General features: G+C 35.9%; 1 protein-coding gene and 1 pseudogene across 4 annotated transcripts; both read left to right on the forward strand.

Annotated features, from left to right (window-relative positions):
- Window positions 1–4,297: 4,297 nt before the first annotated feature.
- Window positions 4,298–10,794, forward strand: LOC126701554 (probable protein phosphatase 2C 47; annotated as a pseudogene).
- Window positions 10,795–11,194: 400 nt separating this feature from the next.
- LOC126714366 (54S ribosomal protein L19, mitochondrial-like) lies at window positions 11,195–15,068 on the forward strand. 4 transcript variants are annotated; one of them, XM_050414487.1, is made up of 4 exons: window positions 11,195–11,401; window positions 11,563–11,665; window positions 12,956–13,038; window positions 14,488–15,068. In XM_050414487.1, the coding sequence occupies exon 4, from the start codon at window positions 14,530–14,532 to the stop codon at window positions 14,995–14,997; it is 468 nt and encodes a 155-aa protein (XP_050270444.1). In that variant the 5' UTR covers window positions 11,195–11,401; window positions 11,563–11,665; window positions 12,956–13,038; window positions 14,488–14,529; the 3' UTR covers window positions 14,998–15,068. The 4 variants fall into 4 exon arrangements, with proteins under 4 accessions (XP_050270444.1, XP_050270443.1, XP_050270442.1 ...); XM_050414486.1 differs by having other exon boundaries at window positions 11,609–11,665; XM_050414485.1 differs by lacking the exon at window positions 12,956–13,038 and having other exon boundaries at window positions 11,197–11,401.
- The last annotated feature ends 6,678 nt before the right edge of the window (window positions 15,069–21,746 follow it).

Consider the following 21,746-nt stretch of genomic DNA (forward strand, 5'->3'; position numbering starts at 1 on the left):
TGATGGAGGGACTAAATTGAGTAAGTTAAAAGTTAGAGAACTAAATTGATTGAATTTAATTTACAGAATTGAATTGGATTGAATTTTAGATAAAGTTAGATGTTGCAATTTGTAATTTTGCTACAATATTCAGCACATCAGTGGATCTGTGCACTATTCACGGGACCCACAAACCTCACTTTTTAGTAGGGTGTGCATTGGTTGGGTTGGGTCGGGTTGAAGGGATTTTTTTACCCAACCCACCATGGTGGGTCAAAAAAAATTCAACCCAACCCAACCCTTCACATAAGTGCAACCCAACCCAACCCAACCCATATGGGTCGGGTTGGGTCGGGTTAAACCCATGAGTTTGACAAATTTTTTTAATTATTATTATTAAATTGAGTAGAAAAAAATATAAATATTAATATATTCAAAAAAACCTAAAGATTAGTACCAATGTAACTCCTTAAAGGCAAACAACACTAATGACTAAACAACAATAGTAATTTATTAGGATTTGTGTGAACTAATTGGTTTTTATATAAGATAGGAAGAACTCGTTATTTAAAAAAAATTATTAATTATATAATATTATATATATATATATATATATATATATATAAAGTTAGTATTAGTAGGAGGAACTGAGGAAATGCTGCTCTACGGTTGGTTTTTTTTTTTTTTAATTATTAAATATATAATATATATTTAAATATATATAAGTGCCCTACAATTGATTTAAAAAAAAATTATTAAATATAAAATATATTTTAAATATATATTAAATATGGTGGGTCGGGTCGAGTTTGACGGGTTTGTAATTTTATGACCCAAACCCAATCCGACCCGCTATAAATTTTTTTTTTGTAACCCAACCCACCAAGCCTTAAAAACCGACCCAACCCGACGGGTCGGGTCGGGTTTAGCGGGTCGGTGGGTTTTCTGCACTCACCTACTTTTTAGCAACTTTTTCATTAAAAATAGATCTCACAGTATTATTCACACATTTAAAAATTATTTTGCTACAATATTTTCAGTTTTTAGTTTTCAATTTTTAGTTGTATCCAAACGACCCTTAGGCAACAATACCTTAAACAGAAAACAGAAATAAATTTTCTCAATAAACCACAAATTAAGGGTTCTATATATATATATATATATATATTTAGAAGTATGAAGTTAATATGATCAGAAATTTGACATTAGGTTTTCTATGTCTTGCACAGTGAAGCTGTCTTCTTCAGAATTGATTGTAGAATATTGTGCCAATGTCGTTAAATCCATTGCTGAAGTATTGAATTTGATAAAGGCCATCTTAACGGATGCTGGAATTGTTAATAAATAATTTTAAGAAAGTTTTGATATTATTTTTTTGAAAAATAGAAAAAGTTGTCAAAATATTAATGACTTTTTTTTTTCTTATAAAAACTTTCCAAAATTAATTCATTAACAAGTGTCCTTAGGGCATCCGTTAACATTACTCTTTAGTAATTAAATGTTTTCTTTTTTGCGGCTCAAAACTAAAGACATATCAATATCCATTCCATGCCGACATTTTCTTTTTGTTCCTTGGACTTGTCAAATGAATCTTTCCCATTCTTAGTAATACGGCAAATTATGTAATTATTCTGCAACAGGCAAAAAAAAAGAAGCTTTTAGTGACGTTCAGATAAGACCACATTAAAGAGGCATCATATTCCAACAGTGATTTTTTTTTTTTTTGGAATGAATATTTCAACAATGATAAAAATGATATTAACTCTCTGTATGTTTTAGTAATAATATTTTTTAGAAGATGAGTTATTTAAAAAAAAAAAATTTCTATAAAATTATCTTATTTTTTTATGTTTGATAGTAGCCTTAAATGAGTTAAAAAATAATATTTTAACTTCTCTTATTTAGCTTACAGTGAGATAGAGTTGTTTTCAAAAAAAAAAAAAAAAAATAGAGGAAAACAATTTATAAAAATAAGCCATACTTTTTATATTAACCAAAAATAGTTTTTCTTTGACTAATTTTTTCTAATACTACCAAACATGGGAAAACACCGAAAATTACCTTTACACGATATTTTTCATCGAAACAAATAAAGAAAATGTTTTATCTTTTTTTTTTGAACAAATATTTCAACAGCAATAAAAACGATATTAATAAAGAAAATGTTTTATCTTGCTCATGCTATATATTTTCCTCCGAAGAATATTGAATCTTGGATGAAAATTAGTAATAATGATTAATTAAAAAAGAAATTACCAAAAAAGATTTCTTCCGTTGTCATAGAAATTTTTTGAAATCTCAATGATAACAAAGGATGACCAAGTTAAGAATTACACTCCCTTTTTTCTAAGTGCTATGATTTGTGTGTCTACTTCTACCACTGCTGTGATTTGTGCTATGATTAGGAGCAAATTTTATATAAGTAGTGCTATTCTTTAGGGAAATTAAAATAAAAATCCCAATGCAAAAATTATTAGCTGCAATACGGTGATATAGTTGGCCACTTTTTCCTTTTTTTGGTAGGGGATTTTTTTTTTTCCCGCTAAACTTCAATATCATTTAACTGAAAAAGAAGGAAATACAATGGAGGAGTCCACCACACAAGTAGAAAGGATAACCTTAGGTAGATTCTCCTTATTGAAACATAAAGGTGAAGCGGAACTCAAAGCTAACTTGGCAGCGGCATGGGCTGCAGAATTACAAGACCTATGGACTCAAACAAAAGAGCAACAAAGGAAAGACAGAACAAAATTTAGGATATTAAGGATATCATTGCTGATAGCCCAATTTGGCACGGTGGGATTGTTAGACAGGGATTCCATGTACTCCTTCGAGTCACTCTCAATGATCGCTTGGTTCCATCCTTCACGAGAGGCTAGGTTGACTGCCCATTGAATTGCGCTTGCTTCTGCTTGGATGGCAAGGCAACTATGGTGAGGCTTGGCCCAAACCTTAATCACTTCGTCAGAAAAGTCTCTCGCTACTACTGCTAGGGTGGCTCTTGACGGGTTAACTACAGCATCGACATTCAGCTTGATAGTGCCAGGGGGAGGAGGCTTCCAACTCTGGGGCGAAGATGGGTGGGGTGCTTGGTTGGTAGACTGGGTGATAGTAAGGAATTCGAGGATTCTGTTTTGAATACTCGAACTTGTTGCATGGATGTCAACTTTCTCCTTAAAATAAGGCTCTATTTCTTAAGTTCCAAATTCCATCTACTACGAATGACATGGTTGAAGATACGCACCTATAGGGAATTTAACCGAAATCCCAACCTGTGTGAAACAAAAAAATAGAGAAAACACACGCCAAAGAAAGCAATCAAACGTACAAGACAATATTTACGTGGTTCGGCAATTTGTCTACGTCCACGAAGTTGTAGAGATTTCACTATTATCAGGGAAAAAAAATACAAGGTGCGGCTACAATTTTCTTTCACACCAAAAAACACGGCAACAACCTTATAAAACCCTAATCACCAAAGTCGGTTCCACAATGGGCTAAACGGGCCAAAAAAAATTTCCCGTCTATCAGCCCAAGCCTCCGCTCCATAGACTAAGCCTCAGTAAATCTTCCATTGAAAACCACGCAATATTATTCGAATCGTCGAACCGGATCAAACAAAATTAGGCTTCACAAAACCCAACAACACCAAAGTTTGATGTCTGGGGTGATAAAAGAAGGGGGGTCAAGGATGAGTTTGATTATATCATTGCTGATATGGACATATTGAGAATTAGTTTTGAAAACCCAGCAAGAAGCAAACTAGATTGCTCTAGTGATTGGGCAGGTGAAGAAAAGGTGGCATATAGATTCAAAATCGTTGCTGCAAAGGGCACAAGTAGAGTTGATGGATTCTAGCCTTTGATGCAAGATGTCTTCAGTTGGCAGAGAGTTGGTTGCCACTCTTTATAGCAGAATTCAGATTCTTTTTAGAGTTTTGATTTTCCATAAACCTTTCCACTGAGCTTCTCTTAGGGAGCTTGTCACATTAAAATCATGATTAGTTCTGTATACTGACTTCACGGAGAAGACTCCCTTAGAGTCTAGAATCCATATTAGCTTATATGCTCTAGGTCTTAAGGGAATAGGGAGAGATAGGATGGCTTATGCCGAGTCTGGTTTGAAAATCTCATTGATAATGCCAACTTTCCAGTGATTGGTAGGGTTGTTTATGAGAATGGAAACCATCATTGGAGTGTCAGCATGCCCCTTTAGTGATTAACTTTTTGCACCTTCGATGGCTCTCCAAACCGGGGATGCTTTTGAAGGGGGGTCATCACGTAGCCAGCTATGATGAACTTTGTACTTGGCCTTTAAAATGGACATACAGAGACTGCCCCTTTTTGATGCTATCATCAAGGCTAATTTAGCTAGGCGAGCATCATTGAAATCCTTGGCTTTTCTAAAACCAAGGCCACCTTTGCAAGTGGGTTTACAAATATTATCCTAGGTTGTTAGAGCTAGGAATGTTCCATTTAGGGATTTTAATTTCCACCAAAATCTACGGGATAGGGCATCAAGCTTATTGCATACACCTGATGGGATTTTGAAGGACAGGTCTCCATCAAAAACCTAGATGGTGTTAAAGCAAGCATTAATGCCCTGGCCATCATGCACATCATGTACGTCGATGACATAGTGTTGTTTTCCAAAGCTGCTAGGAGGAATGCTTTGACTATTGTAGAATGCGTTGACAGATACTGCAAGTGGTTCGGCCAATGCTTGAACAGGAAAAAGTTTGGAGTCTTCTTTTCAAAGCACACACCTCATCAATCCCAAAGAGCCATCAAGCACATTCTCGAGATGAAAAAGCTCAAGCATGATGTTGTCTACTTAGGTGCACCTCTCTTCCTCTCCAAATCCCCCTCCAAGGACTTCAAATACCTTATTGACAGGCATGAAATCAAGCTTATAGGCTGGAGAAGCAAAACCTTGTCCAAGGCAGAAAGAACAAGTATTATAAAGTCAATTGCACAAGCCATCTCCAACTATGGTTGGGGATATGTAGTGATATAGGTGGCTATACAATGCAATATTTTCCATTCCTTAATTATTAAAAAAAAAAAAAAATTGAGCACGCACGTGTGCTCATAGGCTCTTCTATTTTTATTTTTATAAAAGTTAATAATTTGCATCTATTATAATTTTGGATTATTACATTTTCCAATCATAAAAATACCTAGAGGTGTGATAAGTGTTATATATTTGTACCATAATTTTTCATTCATTTCAATTTGAGGTTTACACATTTGTCCATTAATATTACGCATTTGTGAACTACTAACAACCAAAGTGTCATGACTCATGAGACTCTTCTAATTTCTATTTTTATTTTTATAAAGGTCAATATTTTCCATTTATCATAATTTGAGATTGCTGTATTTTGATTATTTTCTAATCATTGAAAAACCTTAAGGTGTGATGAGATGTAGCACAAAAAAAATCCACAAATGCATGTTCTATTTTGCCATATATTCCAAGGTATTTGGTGAAAGAATATACTATTTTAAAAACATACTTTGATATTAACATGTGCATTTTCGTTATTGTAAATGAAGTTTATAATCGAGTTTGTATGATCATGTAATGATGGTTTGTACACCCACAAACTTATAAATCCCAGGTAAGAAAAGTACATAAGATAGATAAACAAAATCTTAGCAAATTTTTGTGAACAGATTCATATCTCTACCTGGCATCTACATGATTTATTTATTTTTTTAAGAAAAAACCCTCAATCTACAACCAATTAGTGCATAATTAAATCCAATCTCTTAAATGAATAATGTAAATAATATCTGGAATCCACCATAAAAAATATTCATACTATTCTGATCACTTTAAACATTTCTTGAAAAACATTTATATGTAAAGGGATTAAAGCAACTAAGAAACTTCTTATGCGGCCTATATATATAACCCAAAATTAGTTTGGTTTCACTTCTCAAATCATACTAAATGATCAATTTGGTTGTCTTAAACTTTGTGGGCAAAATATATAATAGCAAAGGTTTGAGTCATCAAATACCATAGACCATCCCATAAAAAAAAAAAAAATATATATATATATATACACACACACACACACCATAGACCTCAAACCACGTGTCTTCAACTAAACTGGCAACAGACTTTTTTAAAATATTGGTCAAGGCTTGTAAAACAACATATTAGAAAATGTTCAATAAGTCTCGCAATAACAATAAGCATAAAGCAACATCTTTAAAATTTGAACGCTACCTAGGATTGGTATGTAGTTGATAGTCGTATAATGTTAGAATTTAATTAACATACAAATTACAGACAAAGAAATTCATCTTTGAAAATTAAAATCTAACCAAAGCATAGGATTCATTATTCTTTTAAAGATTTGGTTAAAAAAAGACATTTGATTAGTCAAAGGAAAAAGGGAGTGGAATGGAAACTACCTGTACAATATATAGTAATAATAGATTAAATTGATTATGGAGCACACTATTGTCTTCTAATTGTGTTTATGGCTTCATTCCTTCCTCGACTTTGAATCCTAATAGACATTGCCAATATTACAAAAGAAATGAATAAAGAAAAGGTCAAAAAGGGAGTGGTGATACTAACAGAGCCTAGCGCACATAGTAAGTATTATCGGCCAATATTGCACACATTAAGAGGGAGACTTCATTTGTAATTAAAAAAAAAAAATGCAGAATGGGGATAAAAGAAGGAAGAAGAAGAAGAAGTTTTTGTCAAAAGACTCAAAATCGAAGATGTTTGTGAGGGAAAAAAACTGAGGCAAGTGGCAAGTAATCGTTTGTATTTGGAAGTTGTTAGATTAATTTATTAAATTGAGTTCCTAGTTTGTAGGTAATGTTTTAGTGGGAGTTAAAGATATATTTTTACCAAATTATTTTTTAATATTGTCTCTACTTAAACCTAGAGGTGTAAGGGAAATGTCCATTCTGAATCGGGAAAGCCCCTTAAATAGTAGTATAGACAATCCAAATAACTGCCCAATCATAAAGCCAGCCGGTTAACCAATAGATAGATGTGTCACCATGAGCGAGCCACATGTCACTATCACAATCTCCCTTACCTTACTACTGCTATATTGGTGATCGGAAAACTTGGATTTGCCAATCACCCTCTACAAAGTTACTTTCTTATTAACCACTTCTTTTTAACGATCCTCTCTTTCCTTTTCCTCACTACTACTATATGCTCTTTTGGATTTTTAATTCACTGCCCTCTTCATTTCTCTCATGCACACACATTATTCCATTCAATTCCTGCACCTTTTGATCTTCATTGTCAATTACTTTGGGCATGGACATGTGTTTGATTCCTTTTAAAGTCCCAAAAATGCTAGGCTACAGTTTTCTTTGTGGCAAAAAAAATGGTTCTTGTGATCTGTTTATCTTGTAGGATTTTAGTCTATGATCGAGTGCTTGAACAATTGGGAGAGGACATCTGGTTGTTACTGTATGAGCTTTTGGTGTTTGTTTGTCTAAAAATGGAATCTTTATGGTGAAATTGTGAGTAATGTGTTTAGTTTGAAGGGTTTGGTAACTTGGTATAGCCTTAGAGGGAAAAGTTTCAGAAATCCAACTAAGAAAATTTTTTGAAGCTCTTTCTTGTTTTTGTATTTGGTTGTGGTTAATGGGTTAAGTTGAAAAAGAGATTAATTTAATGGCCCCAGGAACTAAGTTTTTGTCTCAGACAAATGGTATAGATGGTGGATCCACGAAGGATACTAGTGTGACCTCAACGAATATGAGGAAACCTTTCTGTAATGCGGCATTGCACCAACTCTACTTTCTTGATTGAATCAATGAGTATTATTAATACCCCTTCTCATCCTTCTTTTTTCTTTTTCAAAAAGTTATTAACTTGGTTTGATAGTTGATAGCCCTTAAAAGTTTGCACTTTGATTTCAAATGTGACAGTTCTACAAGACTTTATCAATAACCAAGTTATTTTAGGAAAGGGAATGTGTTCGTGCTGATAGATGGGGGTTTTGTTGATCAATAAATTTAGAGCCACAATTTTTTTTCACAATTGCTGTTGCAAGTTGTTAATGGCAATTAAAAAAGTGAAGAAAAATGTAGACTAGGTGAAAATTAATAATAACTTGTCAACTCAAAAAGTTGTGAAATATGTTGTGTTTGTAACATTATTGTCTCTTGATTGAGATCCTTGTGGTAATAGAAGGATTCATGATTTTGACTAGTCTAGGGGGATTCTGGGCCAATTATATGCATTATTTTTTCAAGTTTCGTTGTATTATAAAAAGCCAAATGGATCTTACAAGTTAAATAAAACCTAATGTTGGATTGACTCTATAGATCTTAGAAAATACACTTTCGAGCATTATCCTATTGCATTGACATGTTTTTCTAATTGATTCTAGGATAGGGAAATCCATTTGGCATTTGAGAGAAGTCTTCGTAGTGGAAACACTAACTACCATTGTTCATACAGATATTTTGTTACTAAATTCACTTCTACAAAATGCTTGGTTATAACTTGCTTCATATTCTTGGGTTGCCAAGTTCTAAGAAATAACCAGTTGTCTTAAGCATTAGCCTTAATATAATCTTCATTGAGTCATCTTAGTAATTTGACGCTCTAAGGATCAACAAAACTCACTTTTTAGATTTGTTTTTCTATTGAAATAAATATAGAGGAAATAGAAAACACTGAAATGAGGAAATTACTTATTTGAACTTTCTTTAGTTCTTGCTTTTTCACGACAAAACCTTGTATCCTGGAGAAAAACTGAATTTATAAATCATGCATATTGCATGCTACAAGTGGTGATTGGCTTATTACAAAAGTTGTGTAAATATTAATTTTAGTATCACAGTTTGATTTTTAGAGATCTTTCTAGTGGAAATTAGATTATGTTCTTTTATAAAGTTGATACCATAGGTTCCTACATTTAATCTGGAGCCAAAACATTTATGCATCTTTTATGAACCTCACTTTAATATGCTCACAAATCACAATGCTAGTGTTTGGGCCCATGCACATGCATGCAGATTGTCTTAGGTGGAATATAACATGTTTACTTGGTTCATGGCTTTTTTTTTACAAGCTGGTGCAAGGCTTTTAAAAGTTGAGTTTATGTCTTCTCATAATACATATCTGTAAGATAGACTTTCACTAATTATCTCTCTATGCTAATTTGTTGTAGGAATCAAAAATTGGGTTTTTAGGCTTGAAGTCACCATCAAATGAGAAGTCTGGATTTTTAACTATATTTCGCTCAAGAAGTTGTTCTAAGAAATGGTCAAAACAGTATATAGAGGATGAGTATATCTTTGTAGATAATCTTCATGAACATCTTGGGACAACTACAAAATTCCCTTTCATTGTGCATTTTATGGGGTGTGTCTCTTGCTTTTAAATAAGTGTAAATCCAATATTTAGATGAAACACTACTAATATTTTTCTGATTGGAATAAATTTCATAGTAATATATCCCCTAGAGAATTTTTTTTTTTTTTTTATTTTTATTAATAACTTCTGGCACATTAAAAAATAAATTTATGCATCCTGTTGTATTAGTGCTTGCTTCCATTTGCCAAATTACATGTGATTAGCCATCTTATCATCAAAATTTCCATGACATTTTCTTTTTCATGTTAAAAATAGCAATTGTAAGCTACACAACGGGGGATAGCCTTCCCCCTTCCATGTATATACCACTTGGCTATGACTATAAGGTGCAGTGGTGACTCTTTCTTGGACTTAGCATATATCTTTTATCCTTCTTAGAAGTTGATCTTCTTCTGACTTGTTAGGGCCTAGACAACTAAGAAAATTATATAGAATTCCTTGTTGACTCTACCTAGTAAGTTAATTGATTGATTAAGGTCATGTGTTAAGATTTCTTTTATTTCTGCAGGTGTTTGATGGACATGGTGGTATTGATGCAGCATTATTCATCAAAAAGAACATACTGAACTATATCGTTGAAGACTCCAATATCCTGACTGGCATAAAAAAGGCTGTTAAGAATGCTTTTGTGAAGGTTGATCATGCATTTCTTAATGCTTCATCTTTTGATAGTTCCTCTGGCACCATGGCATTGACTGCCCTAATCACAAGAAGGTTAGAGACTGTAATATTTCATTTCTACCTATCACTATTGACTGTAACTTGGGCTTGATGTTTCCAAACACTCATTGATCATTGAAGTTGATATAACATTGGGGATTATTTTTACTTTTATGATGTTTTCCTTATTGCAATCATTTGTTTAACATAGTAACGTTGCAGGACCATGTTAATTGCTAATGTTGGAGATTCTCGAGCTGTGCTTGGCAAACGGGGAGGAGCAATTGAACTCTCTAAAAACCACAAACCCAACTGCACCGCTGAAAGACTAAGAATTGAGAAACTTGGCGGTATCATATATGATGGCTACCTCAATGGTCAACTATCAGTGGCACGTGCTCTTGGTGACTGGCATATAAAGGGCTCCAAAGGTTCAAAAAGCCCTTAAGCTCTGAGCCAGAATTGGAGGAGATCCTTCTGTCAAAGGAAGATGAGTTTTTGATAATTGGGTGTGATAGGTTGTGGGATGTGATGAGTAGCCAGTGTGCAATTACGATGGTGAGGAAAGAACTCATTATGCATAATGATTTTGATATGTGTTCAAGTGCACTTGTTAAGGAGGCACTCCAACGCAACAGTTGCGATAATCTCACAGTTGTTGTGGTCTGTTTCTCCCCTGATCCACCTCCTAAGATTGAAATTCCTAGATCCCAAAAGAGGAGGAGTATATCAGCTGAAGGGCTGGATATTTTTAAGAGTGTCCTGAATGATTTATAAACATTATTTTATGACAACTTATATAGACCAAATTAGAGTGTATGTTTTTTTTTTCCCGTGTCCTAGTGCTGCCCCTTGTTGCGGCTAGATATTACTAATTGCTTTTAACAATCATATTGTACATTTGAGAATTGACATACTTCTTAATTACTTGAATTTTGGAGCTTATCATTTGTACTATTGAAAAATCATTGGTACTATAGTGAGTTGGGGGGCGGCGACGCTGGGGGGGGGGGGGGGGGGGGGGGTGTGGGTGAGGGAAGGGGAAGGGAAAATAAGGACCAGGGTTCAAGTATTTGAAATTTCACAGATATATACATTTATATTAAGTTAAAATATAATTTTTATCTTATTAAAAAAAAAAAAAAAAAAAAAAAAAAAAAAAAAAAAAAAAAAGCAATCTTAGACCCTAGCCATTCCACTGTATCAGTTTCTCAAAAATAAAAAAGTGTAACACTCTCTTACTCTCAAACTTGGGTCATTGGGACCGTAGCCGCCACACTGCCACCGCCTCTGTCTCCAATCTCCTACCGCCGAGCATCGAACCAACCTCACCGCCTCACTAAGTCATTTTCTCTCTCTCTGATCTCCAATCTCTCGATTTCAGGTTTATTTCTTTTATGTCTCACTCCTCTCTCTTTTTAGTTACCATGTTCTGTTTGATAGTTTTTTGTTTATATATATATATATATATATCCCATTCCATCTGAATAAATACTTTTAGATTTTGATCTCTCACAAAATTTGGTTTCTTTTTTTTATTAATAGTGATTGGTATTTTGTGTTTTGATGGGGGCCCAAATGTATCTCTCAGTCTTTTCTTCTTCGAGGAACAGTACTCTGCACAGAGTTCTTGGCGGCAGACTGAAAGGTACCCTCTTATCTCTTCTCTCTTGGTTTGTGTGTGTGTGTTTTGGTTTGCTCCAACTTTGATGCATTTTGTTCTGTTTTGTGAATTAAAAAATGGGTATGTATGTATATGATGCCCCAAGTTTGGTGTAGCTATTTCTGATATATCAAACACTATTTAGCTTTTCTTTACACTTTGAAGCTTGGGTATTCGTATTTGTCATTTTTCCTATTTATAAATGCGTTTTTGTTGCTGTGGTTTGAAGCTACCGTTTTTCTTTCCTCTCTGTTTCTGTTTTCTTTAGTATACTTCCTGTGTACTGCATCCACTTTTTTCTGTTCAATGAAATCCTTAGTTAGTTTTGTGACTTTAGTTTTTCCTTTTGGCTATTAGTTTAGTCGAAAATTTTCATTTTGAATGTTGGGTGTGATTTATTTTGATAGGTATTTAAATTCATGTCATTTTTTATCAGGGTTTTCTAAAGTATTGTTTGATTGGCAAGGTTTAGGTGGTAAATGCTACAAGCTATGTGTTAAAGTTGGCATTTTGACTTTAAATTGAGTCGAATTAGTATTAGTTTTCATAATGAAATTTATTGTTTGCTGTGACTCTCACCTCACATTGATAACATTTGAAACTAATTTAAAATTTGGGTTTTTTTTTTTTTTTTGGTTGGGTGTGTGTAAAGTTTGATGAATCATTGCTACATCACCTTAAAGTTTACAGATACACAACCCCACCTGCTATGTATCAGGTAATCTAGAGGAACTCCTAGTGGGGATTGAACCTAGGATGTCTGGGTTTACAGCTCAGCTCAAGCCTCCTACCATTAGGTTGCACCCTGACGGGTACAATTAGCTTTGATAATCATAGTTTCATTTCAATCCAGATACAAATGTTCCATGGATGTTCTATTTTCTAGTGTATTAGAAGAATGCAATGTCTCTGGTTGAGATTTTTACGTGATGATCCAGATAGAGTTATGTTAGGGTTGTGCTGCGTACTTCTCTTTGTAGCTTGTGTAGATTTATGTTAGGACAGTCACTGTTCTAGATTTATATGTATTTGTTGAGCATTGTGGACTATAATGCTTATCTCTTGTTATCAAAGCCCATTTTAGTTTTAAATGTTTGTATCTCTACAAAAGGTCTATTATACTGATGAAGGTATTCAAGATGCATTTTCTTATTTCACTTGTTTATTGGAGACTTCTCTACCGTCCATGAACTGTGATGGTAGTTTGTAAATGGCTGTTTAGGAAGTGATCTTTAGGCCATTTTCTTTGTTTTGACTTTTACCATTGTACTGTAGAGTAATTTCATAAACTGCAGCATCAAGATCTGTGGAGTACCACTTGAACTTGGAAAAGCTCTATGTATTAGGCACTAATTGTGGTAATTTTAAGTTTTATATTCAGTTTGTTTTTCTTTTATTTTTTCATCTTTATAGTCTTGTAGCCATGAATTTGGAAAAGGAAACAGTTGAGCTCCAAAATTTTTTTTTGATAGGTAATCAGAGAACCATTATTAATGAGCAAAAAATGAATAGTACAAGTTGTTCAACAAGAAACAGATGAAACAAACAGCAAAACAAAAAAGAGGGTAATCAGGAAGTTAATCTAAGGGAAAATATAAACTTAGAGAGAGAAGAGGAAGAATCAGTAAAACCCCAACAACAAGACCACTCAAAATGGTTTGGAGCTATCTTTTTCCAACCCATTATGTGGCGATCAAAGGGACCATCCATGTGTAGTTTTAGTCACATTACTTTTTTAATGAATCAAGTAACTTGTTTAAATAATATACATGAATGGTCTTATAAATCGCCACGTAGTGAGTTGGAAGAGACAATTCAAACTAGTTTGGAGTCAAACTTTGTCCTTTGGAAAATTGTTACTGTATGGCAAAATACATGATATCATGTTAGATATTACAGCTAATTGCAAATTCAATACATGAACACACTGTCTGATAGTTGGTAAATTTGTATGGTAGAAAGGTAAAAATATTATACATTCCACATTGCCCTTGTGCCTTGAAATTGGGTGGTGAAGCAAATTTCACGCTTGGAACATGCCATGCTTATAATTCCGTGTTACTCACCCAACTAGGATATGTGGATGACATAGGAGATGTGGTTTGAATCTGAATCTCTTTTCTTGGTGGAAATATCGGATTTTTGCATATGCCTTATGAGTTTATGCAAGATTACAAGGTTTGCGCTAAGAATGCTTTCTTTTGGAGTTTAACATTAGCAAGCAACTGTTGAACATTTTGGTGGCTGGATCAAATATATATTTAAAATCACTTACCAATTTCCCCTCCCCTCGTGTGTTTGTTACATATTTGTGCATGCTGATGTGGTCAGTATCTTGTTCTGCATTGGTATGGTTAATCAAAGCTTGCCAATGAGCTTTGGCCTAGACTGTTGGGAAAAAGAAAATTTTGAAAATATAACCAACTGGGATAATATGAATGTTGGAGAAATTGCTGTTTCAAAAATATGAGCGTTGGAGGAAAAAATATTTTTATGAAGTAGTGAAAGGATAAAGAGTGGCTGCATCTTTTGGCTTTGGGGGCATATTGATCTACTTGTCACTTCTATCCATTATTACAAGTGTCATTAGATGCTATTATCTCATGTTTCTATTTTCTGATTGATGCCTAGTGACATATAGAATTTGAGATTCCTGCTAGATGTATGTGAGAGTATACTTGATATTAGGCAAATGATGCTATTGCTATCTATCAGTTGATTTATTTGCTGATGATAATGGGAAATGCGTACTGAACTACCATGCTACGTTTCAAATGATACATAAGACACCTACGATATTTTGGCAGGGTGCAGTGTAGAGAAAGGGTAGAGGAAGAGGAAGAGTAGGCATGTCGACCCTAAAAGAGATCCTAACACGACGGCCCTTGGCGGCAACTATCCGGTTGACAGTGCCAGCTGGAGGGGCCAGACCCGCACCACCTGTGGGCCCAGCACTGGGTCAGTACCGACTGAATCTGATGGCCTTTTGCAAGGACTTCAATGCCCGCACTCAAAAGTACAAGCCTGACACCCCTATGGCAGTCACCATCACGGCCTTCAAGGACAACACCTTCGAATTTATTGTCAAATCCCCCTCCGTAACCTGGTACCTCAAGAAAGCAGCTGGAATCGAGTCTGGCAGCTCCCGCCCCAGCCACGTGGTTGCCTCCTCCATTACCCTCAAGCACGTCTATGAGATCGCCAAGATCAAGCAGTCTGATCCTTATTGCCAGTACATGTCCTTGGAGTCTATTTCCAAGTCCATCATTGGGACTGCAAATTCTATGGGGATTAAGGTTGTCAAGGATTTAGATTGACTATGTTAGACATTTATTTTTGACCTTCAAGAGTTTTTTCCTTTCAATTTTTCTTTAAAAGGTTGGCTTCAGTTGTCATGTTTTATTTTCGGTTGAAGTTGAATGATTTTCTTTTCGTGCTAATTAGTAATGACTTGATAATAAGCAATGGAACTAGTTACTTAAAAATGGAACTATTGTTTGATAACCTTTAAGGAACTAGTGTTTCAAAATGTCTACAAATCATATTTGAAAAATGTGGAAAGAAATTTCTGGCCTTTAGACATTGCTGGGTCTTTTAAAGTGTTACATTGCTTTCATATGATTGTTTAATCTAGAATTGAGGAATTTGGTGACCCACTATACAAATTGAAGTAACTTGAGTAATGTGAAGAATGTAGCTTCAATCATATTAGCATTAGCATTGGAATTTTCCAATGCTACTCTATTTTACCATTCTAAAACACCATTTTATCATTATACCATACCATTTTACAATACCTCTAGCATCTTAAAACTCTATTTTTATTAAAATATTATTTTTTAACCTTTTTTTATTATTTCTGTCCAATCGTTTTCAGTCTCATTTTCCTGGGCTTTCCAACAGCCATTTTTATTCCTCTCTCTCTCTCATCCTCTAGCACTGGTTCAACACACAACATACACACACCCATGATACACCGATCAATCTATCCAAACCCATCACTACACCCACACACACAAACACAAACATCAAACCAGCAATAAAGCTACACACACAAACACAAACCATCAACAGAGCCACACACACAAACCATCAAACCAGTTGGAGCCAACAACGGCCACCACACCCACCACCCAAGCCACCGATTTGAAACCCACGCCGCCGATTTGAAACCCAGGTCACCGATCAAAAAAATCATCACCGGAGCAAGCCCATTCAAACCCATTCAAAAAAAATCATCACCGAAGCAAACCCATTCAAAAAAAATCATCATCGGAGCAAACTCATTCAAAAAAAATCATCACCAGAGCCACCGGAGCAAACCCATTCAAACCCATTCAAAAAATATCATCACCGGAGCCACCGGAGCAAACCCATTAAAAAAAAATCATCACCGGAGCAAACCCATTCAAAAAACATCATCACCGGAGCCACCGGAGCAAGCCCATTCAAAAAAAATCATCATCAAAGCCACCATCGGAGCTACCGATCCACCCACCGATCAACAGATCCACCGTTTCAAACCCACCATCAACCGATCCCAGCCCACCGATCCAAACCCAGCTCGCCGATCCACGCTGATCCAACCTCCAAAATCCAAAACTCAGGGGATGGCGATGAAGCTTCAGAGACGAGAGAGCAGATGGAGAAACAGAGAAGGAAGAGAGAGAAGAGAACAGAAAAAATGAGAGAGACGAGAGACAGAGGAGAGAGAGTCAGAGATAAAATATTAGGGATGGAAATTTATATTCGATCCGCGGTTATCCAGTCCGGCCCGACCCTAATGGGTCAGGTTTTACCCGGTCCGATAACAAATAGGGTCGGGTTTGGGTTTTAGAAAAAAAAACCCGAAACCCGGGCCCAAACCCGGACCCGACCCAGTTAAACTTAAAACAAAATTACTAAAATACCTACCTATATATATATATATATGTAACTTATAACAAACCCTAATCCTTTTTTCATTTGTTTGAAGTCTCTCCAAGCCGCCTCCTCTTTGTGCTCTCACCTCACCCTCAATAACTCTCTGTCTCATTTTCTCTCAAGCCACCCCACACGGCCTCACCCAGTCACCCTCACCGTCACTCTCAGTCACTCACCGACCCACCCTTACCTTCACTTTCATCACTTGATGGTTGCTATTTCCACGGAGAAGCATGGAGGTTAGATCGGAGAGAGATTTGCGAGGTTTAGGCCGTGAGCTTCGGCCTAGAGGTGGAATTGGTGGCTGAAACCACCGCCGATTATCGGAGATAGAGCCTTGGTGGACAGAGTTCTCCAATTTTTATTTTTGGGTTCATTTTTATTTTGGGTTCATGTCCTCTCTCAATTCTCAATTCTCAAATCTGTGAGTTTGTGTTTGTGATTTTGTGAATCTGAGTTTGTGATTCTGTGTTTGAAAGAAAACTCTTTTTTTCTTTTTATAAGATTGTGTCTCGAATCTGTGAGTTTGTGTTTGTGTGATTCTGTGTTTGAAAGGGAAAGTCTTTTTTTTTTTTTTTTTTTTAAGAATGTATGGCCATGGATTAAGGCCCTTAAGTGGTTGGCGGAGCCCGCGGGGCCCTACGGGGCGGGTTTGGATTAAAAAAAAACCCGTTTATTAAACGGGGAGGGTTCAGGTTTTGGGGTTGGACCCGCAGGTCGGGTCCGGTATAAAGAAACCTGACCTGAACCCGACCCGTTGCCATTCCTATAAAAAAAAAAAATATATATATATATATATATATATTTTTTTTTTACAATACTGCTACAGTGCAATTCTATCTTTAGAATTGCACTGTAGCAAGTATTGCAAAAAATTTGCAATACTTGCCTTTACAATTCTCTGATGCAAATGATTTTAAGGTTGCAAATGCCAAATTTCCCTTAGATATGGCATTAGCATTTTCCAATAATAATGCTAAGTAAGTTGAGCTAATGTTTGTAGTTCATAATTTTAGGATTGTATTTCACTGTTGAGAATGGATTTGGTGTGTGTGTGTGGAGATCAGATTCAGTATTAGTGTCTGTTTGACATAATTAATTTTGCCAATTTATTTTACTATTCAGCTTATTTTTGGTACTATTTATAGGTCCTACTATATTTTTTGATACCATTTATGGATTCTATTGTATTATTTCAACTAACTTTTACTTTTATCTGCAGTATTTTTAGTAAAAAGTTTTTAGTTTCAGTAAAATAAGTGGATCCCAAACAGACCATTAGTGTGCATTTGGTTTCAGCTTAAAATGTTAACTTATTTTACTATTTAGCTTATTTTTGCCACTATTTATGGGCTCTATTGCACTTTTGGTACTATTCATGAGTTTCACTGTGCTATTTCAGTTACGTTTTACCTTTATTTACAGTATTTTTAGCAAAAAAAATTTAATTTTAATAAAATAAGCAGATTTCAAATAGACCTTATTAGTTAAGATTGTCCATATTATTTGTTATGTATCTTTTAAAATAGGATTAAAAACCCTGCCGTTTCAGGTTTATGAGAGTGAAGCTAGTGGCATTGATCACTTGTCAAAAAAAAAAAAAAAAAAAAAAATAGTAACAATGTGGAGCATGTCCCACTGTGATAGATAGACTTGCTGTGCTTATCTGTATTCTGTGTCTAGGTTTACATTAGAGGTAAACCCGTAAACCTAGACTGACTCCAATAACGCGAATGATATGCCTGGCCAGATGACTTTGGAGACTTCTTGTTGTTCTACTTGATTTAAACCTCGACACATGAGAGAGTATGTTAGAACAGGCTTTTAAAGTGCTCTTAAAGGTCACCAAAGGAATTTATTATGCATTAATCAAAATTAGTCATGATATAAATTATTAAAATAGTTAGTGAAATTTTTGTATTCCTAAACTTATTTGACATAAAATAGGCTGAGACCAATTTGTAGGGAATTTAACCAAAAATTCCAACCTGTGAGAAACAAAACAAATAGAGAAAACACACGTCAAAGAAAATAATCACACGCACAAGACAATATTTACGTGGTTCGGCAATTTGCCTACGTCCACGGAGTTGCAGGGATTTCACTATTATCAGGGAAAATACAATAGTGCACAAGAACACTCTCAAGAAACCCAAATCCCAATTACACCCTAGCACTCTCTCACATAAAAAATAAGAATAGAAGCTGACTGCCTCTCTTTTCTCTATTTTCTCTCATGTGGCTTGCTCACTAGGTTAATTGGAATTACTCCTTTTTTAATCTCTATGTTCTCACGGCAGCATTATACTACACAAAACCTAATATATATATATATATATATATATGTCAAAAGTCGGCAGGAGTGGGATTCCCTTTTCAACTAGGATTCTATCAACTTATGTGGACTTGGGCTTGACAATTCAAGTCACACATACAGCCCATTTCAACAAATCTCCACCTTGGCTTGAATTGATCAAGCTACACGAGCAAACTCCTCCATCAGCTCCACCTTAGCCCTTAAGGGCTCACAAGCTGCAAGCATTAGCCACAATCCTCCATAACACAGTCCCTCATCCCTGCAACTCATCCTCCTGTCCTCAAGCTAGAAGACCAATTGAAGCTGCGCACAGCTTCAACTTCTCAATAGTGACACCCTTAGTCAACATGTCTGCCGGGTTCTTAGATCCACAAATTTTCTCAAGCATTACCAGCTTATCTTCAACAAGATAACGGATAAAGTGGTATTTTGTCTGTATGTGCTTCGACTTTGAATGAAAAGCCGAATTCTTGGCAAGAAAGATTGCACTCTGACTGTCACTGTGTAGAATGCCCATCTCCTGCTTCTTACCCAATTCTTCTAAGAAACCATGTAGCCAAATCATCTCCTTTCCAGCTTCAGTTGCTGCAACATACTCAGCTTCTGTAGTAGACAAAGTAACAATCTTCTGTAGATTTGAAGCCCATGATATAGCTGTACCACCCAGAGTAAAAACAAACCCAGTAGTACTCTTTCTACTATCAATATCACCAGCAAAATCAGCATCTACATAACCCTGCAGTTTCAAACTTGCACCTGTGAAGCAAAGACATGTATCTGATGAACCCTTCAGATATCTCAGAATCCACTTGACTGCCTCCCAATGCTGCTTTCCAGGCCTACTCATGAATCTGCTCACAACTCCCACTGCATGTGCAATGTCTGGCCTTGTACACACCATAGCATACATCAAGCTGCCAATAGCTGAGGCATAGGGCACCTTGCTCATGTGGTCCCTTTCTTCTTCTGTCTTCGGTGATTGTTCTTTGCTTAGTTTGAAATGACTACCCAAGGGTGTGCTCACTGGTTTAGCTTCATTCATGTTGAACCTGCTGAGAACTTTCTTCACATACTCTGACTGTGAAAGCTTCAATGTACCATTAGCCTTGTCTCTAATGATTCTCATATCAAGGATTTGCTTTGCAGCTCCCAAATCCTTCATTGCAAACTGTTTGGACAATTGCTTCTTCAGATTATTAATCTCCTCAATGCTAGACCCTGCAATAAGCATATCATCCACATATAACAGTAATATGATGTAAGAATTGTCAAAAGATTTAACATAGCAACAGTGATCAGCTTCACATCTCTTGAACCCAATTCTATGCATAAAACTGTCAAATTTCTTGTACCACTGTCTAGGAGTTTGTTTTAGGCCATACAAGCTCTTTCTCAGTTTGCAAACTAAATTCTCTTGTCCTTGAGCAATGAACCCTTCTGGCTGAATCATGTAAAGGTCTTCCTCCAAGTCACCATGAAGGAATGCTGTCTTCACATCTAATTGCTCAAGATGTAGGTTTTCTGCAGCCACCATTCCCAGTACTAGTCTGATTGTTGACATCTTCACAACTGGAGAAAATATCTCTGTGTAGTCAATGCCTTCCTTCTGCTGGAACCCTTTAACAACTAATCTGGCCTTGTAACGTTTGCTACCATCATGCTCATTCTTTATTCTGTATACCCACTTGTTGTGCAAAGCCTTCTTTTCTACTGGCAATTCAGTCAGTTCCCATGTCTGATTCCCCAACAAGGAATCCATCTCATCCTTCATGGCTAACTCCCACTTGCTTGAATTCTCATCTTGCAAGGCTTCATCATAACACTCTGGCTCACCACCATCAGTCAACAGGAGATAATTTAGAGTGGGTGAATAACGCTGTGGAGGTCTAATGTTTCTGGAAGATCTGCGGACTTCAGCTACAGGTGTACTCAGATCTACTTGTGAATTTATATTCTCCTTATCTTCTTCACCCCTTCTCTGGACAGTACCTTCAGTCAATTCATCTAAGTTGACAAACTCAGATTTCTTTTGATCTATCTCTGTAACATCTGACACTACAGTTGACCTGTCCTTGTACATAACCTGTTCATTAAATATCACATTTCTACTTCTGATGATTTTCCTGTTTTGTTCATCCCAAAACCTATAGCCAAATTTCTCATCACCATAGCCAATGAAAAAACATATTTTAGACTTTGCATCAAGTTTACTACGAGCATCAGAATCAATATGAACATAGGAAACACAACCAAAAACTTTTAAGTGTGAAAACTTTACCTCTTTACCGCTCCAAATCTCCTCAGGAAGTCTGAACTCCATGGGAACTGAAGGTCCTCGGTTTATCAGGTAAGCTGCAGTGCTAACAGCATCAGCCCAAAAAGTTTTTGGTAGTCCAGCATGCAACCTCATACTCCTAGCACGCTCATTGAGAGTTCTATTCATGCGCTCGGCCACACCATTCTGCTGTGGTGTCCCAGGAATGGTCTTCTCCATTCTAATTCCCTGTGCAGCACAATACTCACTGAACCCTCCATCTATGTACTCTCCTCCATTATCTGACCTCAAACATTTTACTTTCAAACCTGTTTCTGTCTCAACCATGGCCTTCCACTTCTTAAAGGTTTCAAATACATCTGATTTATTTTTCAGAAAATAAACCCATACCTTTCTACTTGAGTCATCAATGAAAGTGATGTAGTACCTTGAACCTCCAAGGGATGCAACCGGAGAAGGCCCCCACAAATCAGTGTGTACTAACTCCAATTTTTTAGCCTTCGGTGTCCTGCCAGTTTTCAAGAAGCTCACCTTTTTCTGCTTTCCTAAGA

Source organism: Quercus robur, chromosome 2 (assembly GCF_932294415.1).
Source record: "Quercus robur chromosome 2, dhQueRobu3.1, whole genome shotgun sequence".
Taxonomy (NCBI): Eukaryota; Viridiplantae; Streptophyta; class Magnoliopsida; order Fagales; family Fagaceae; genus Quercus; species Quercus robur.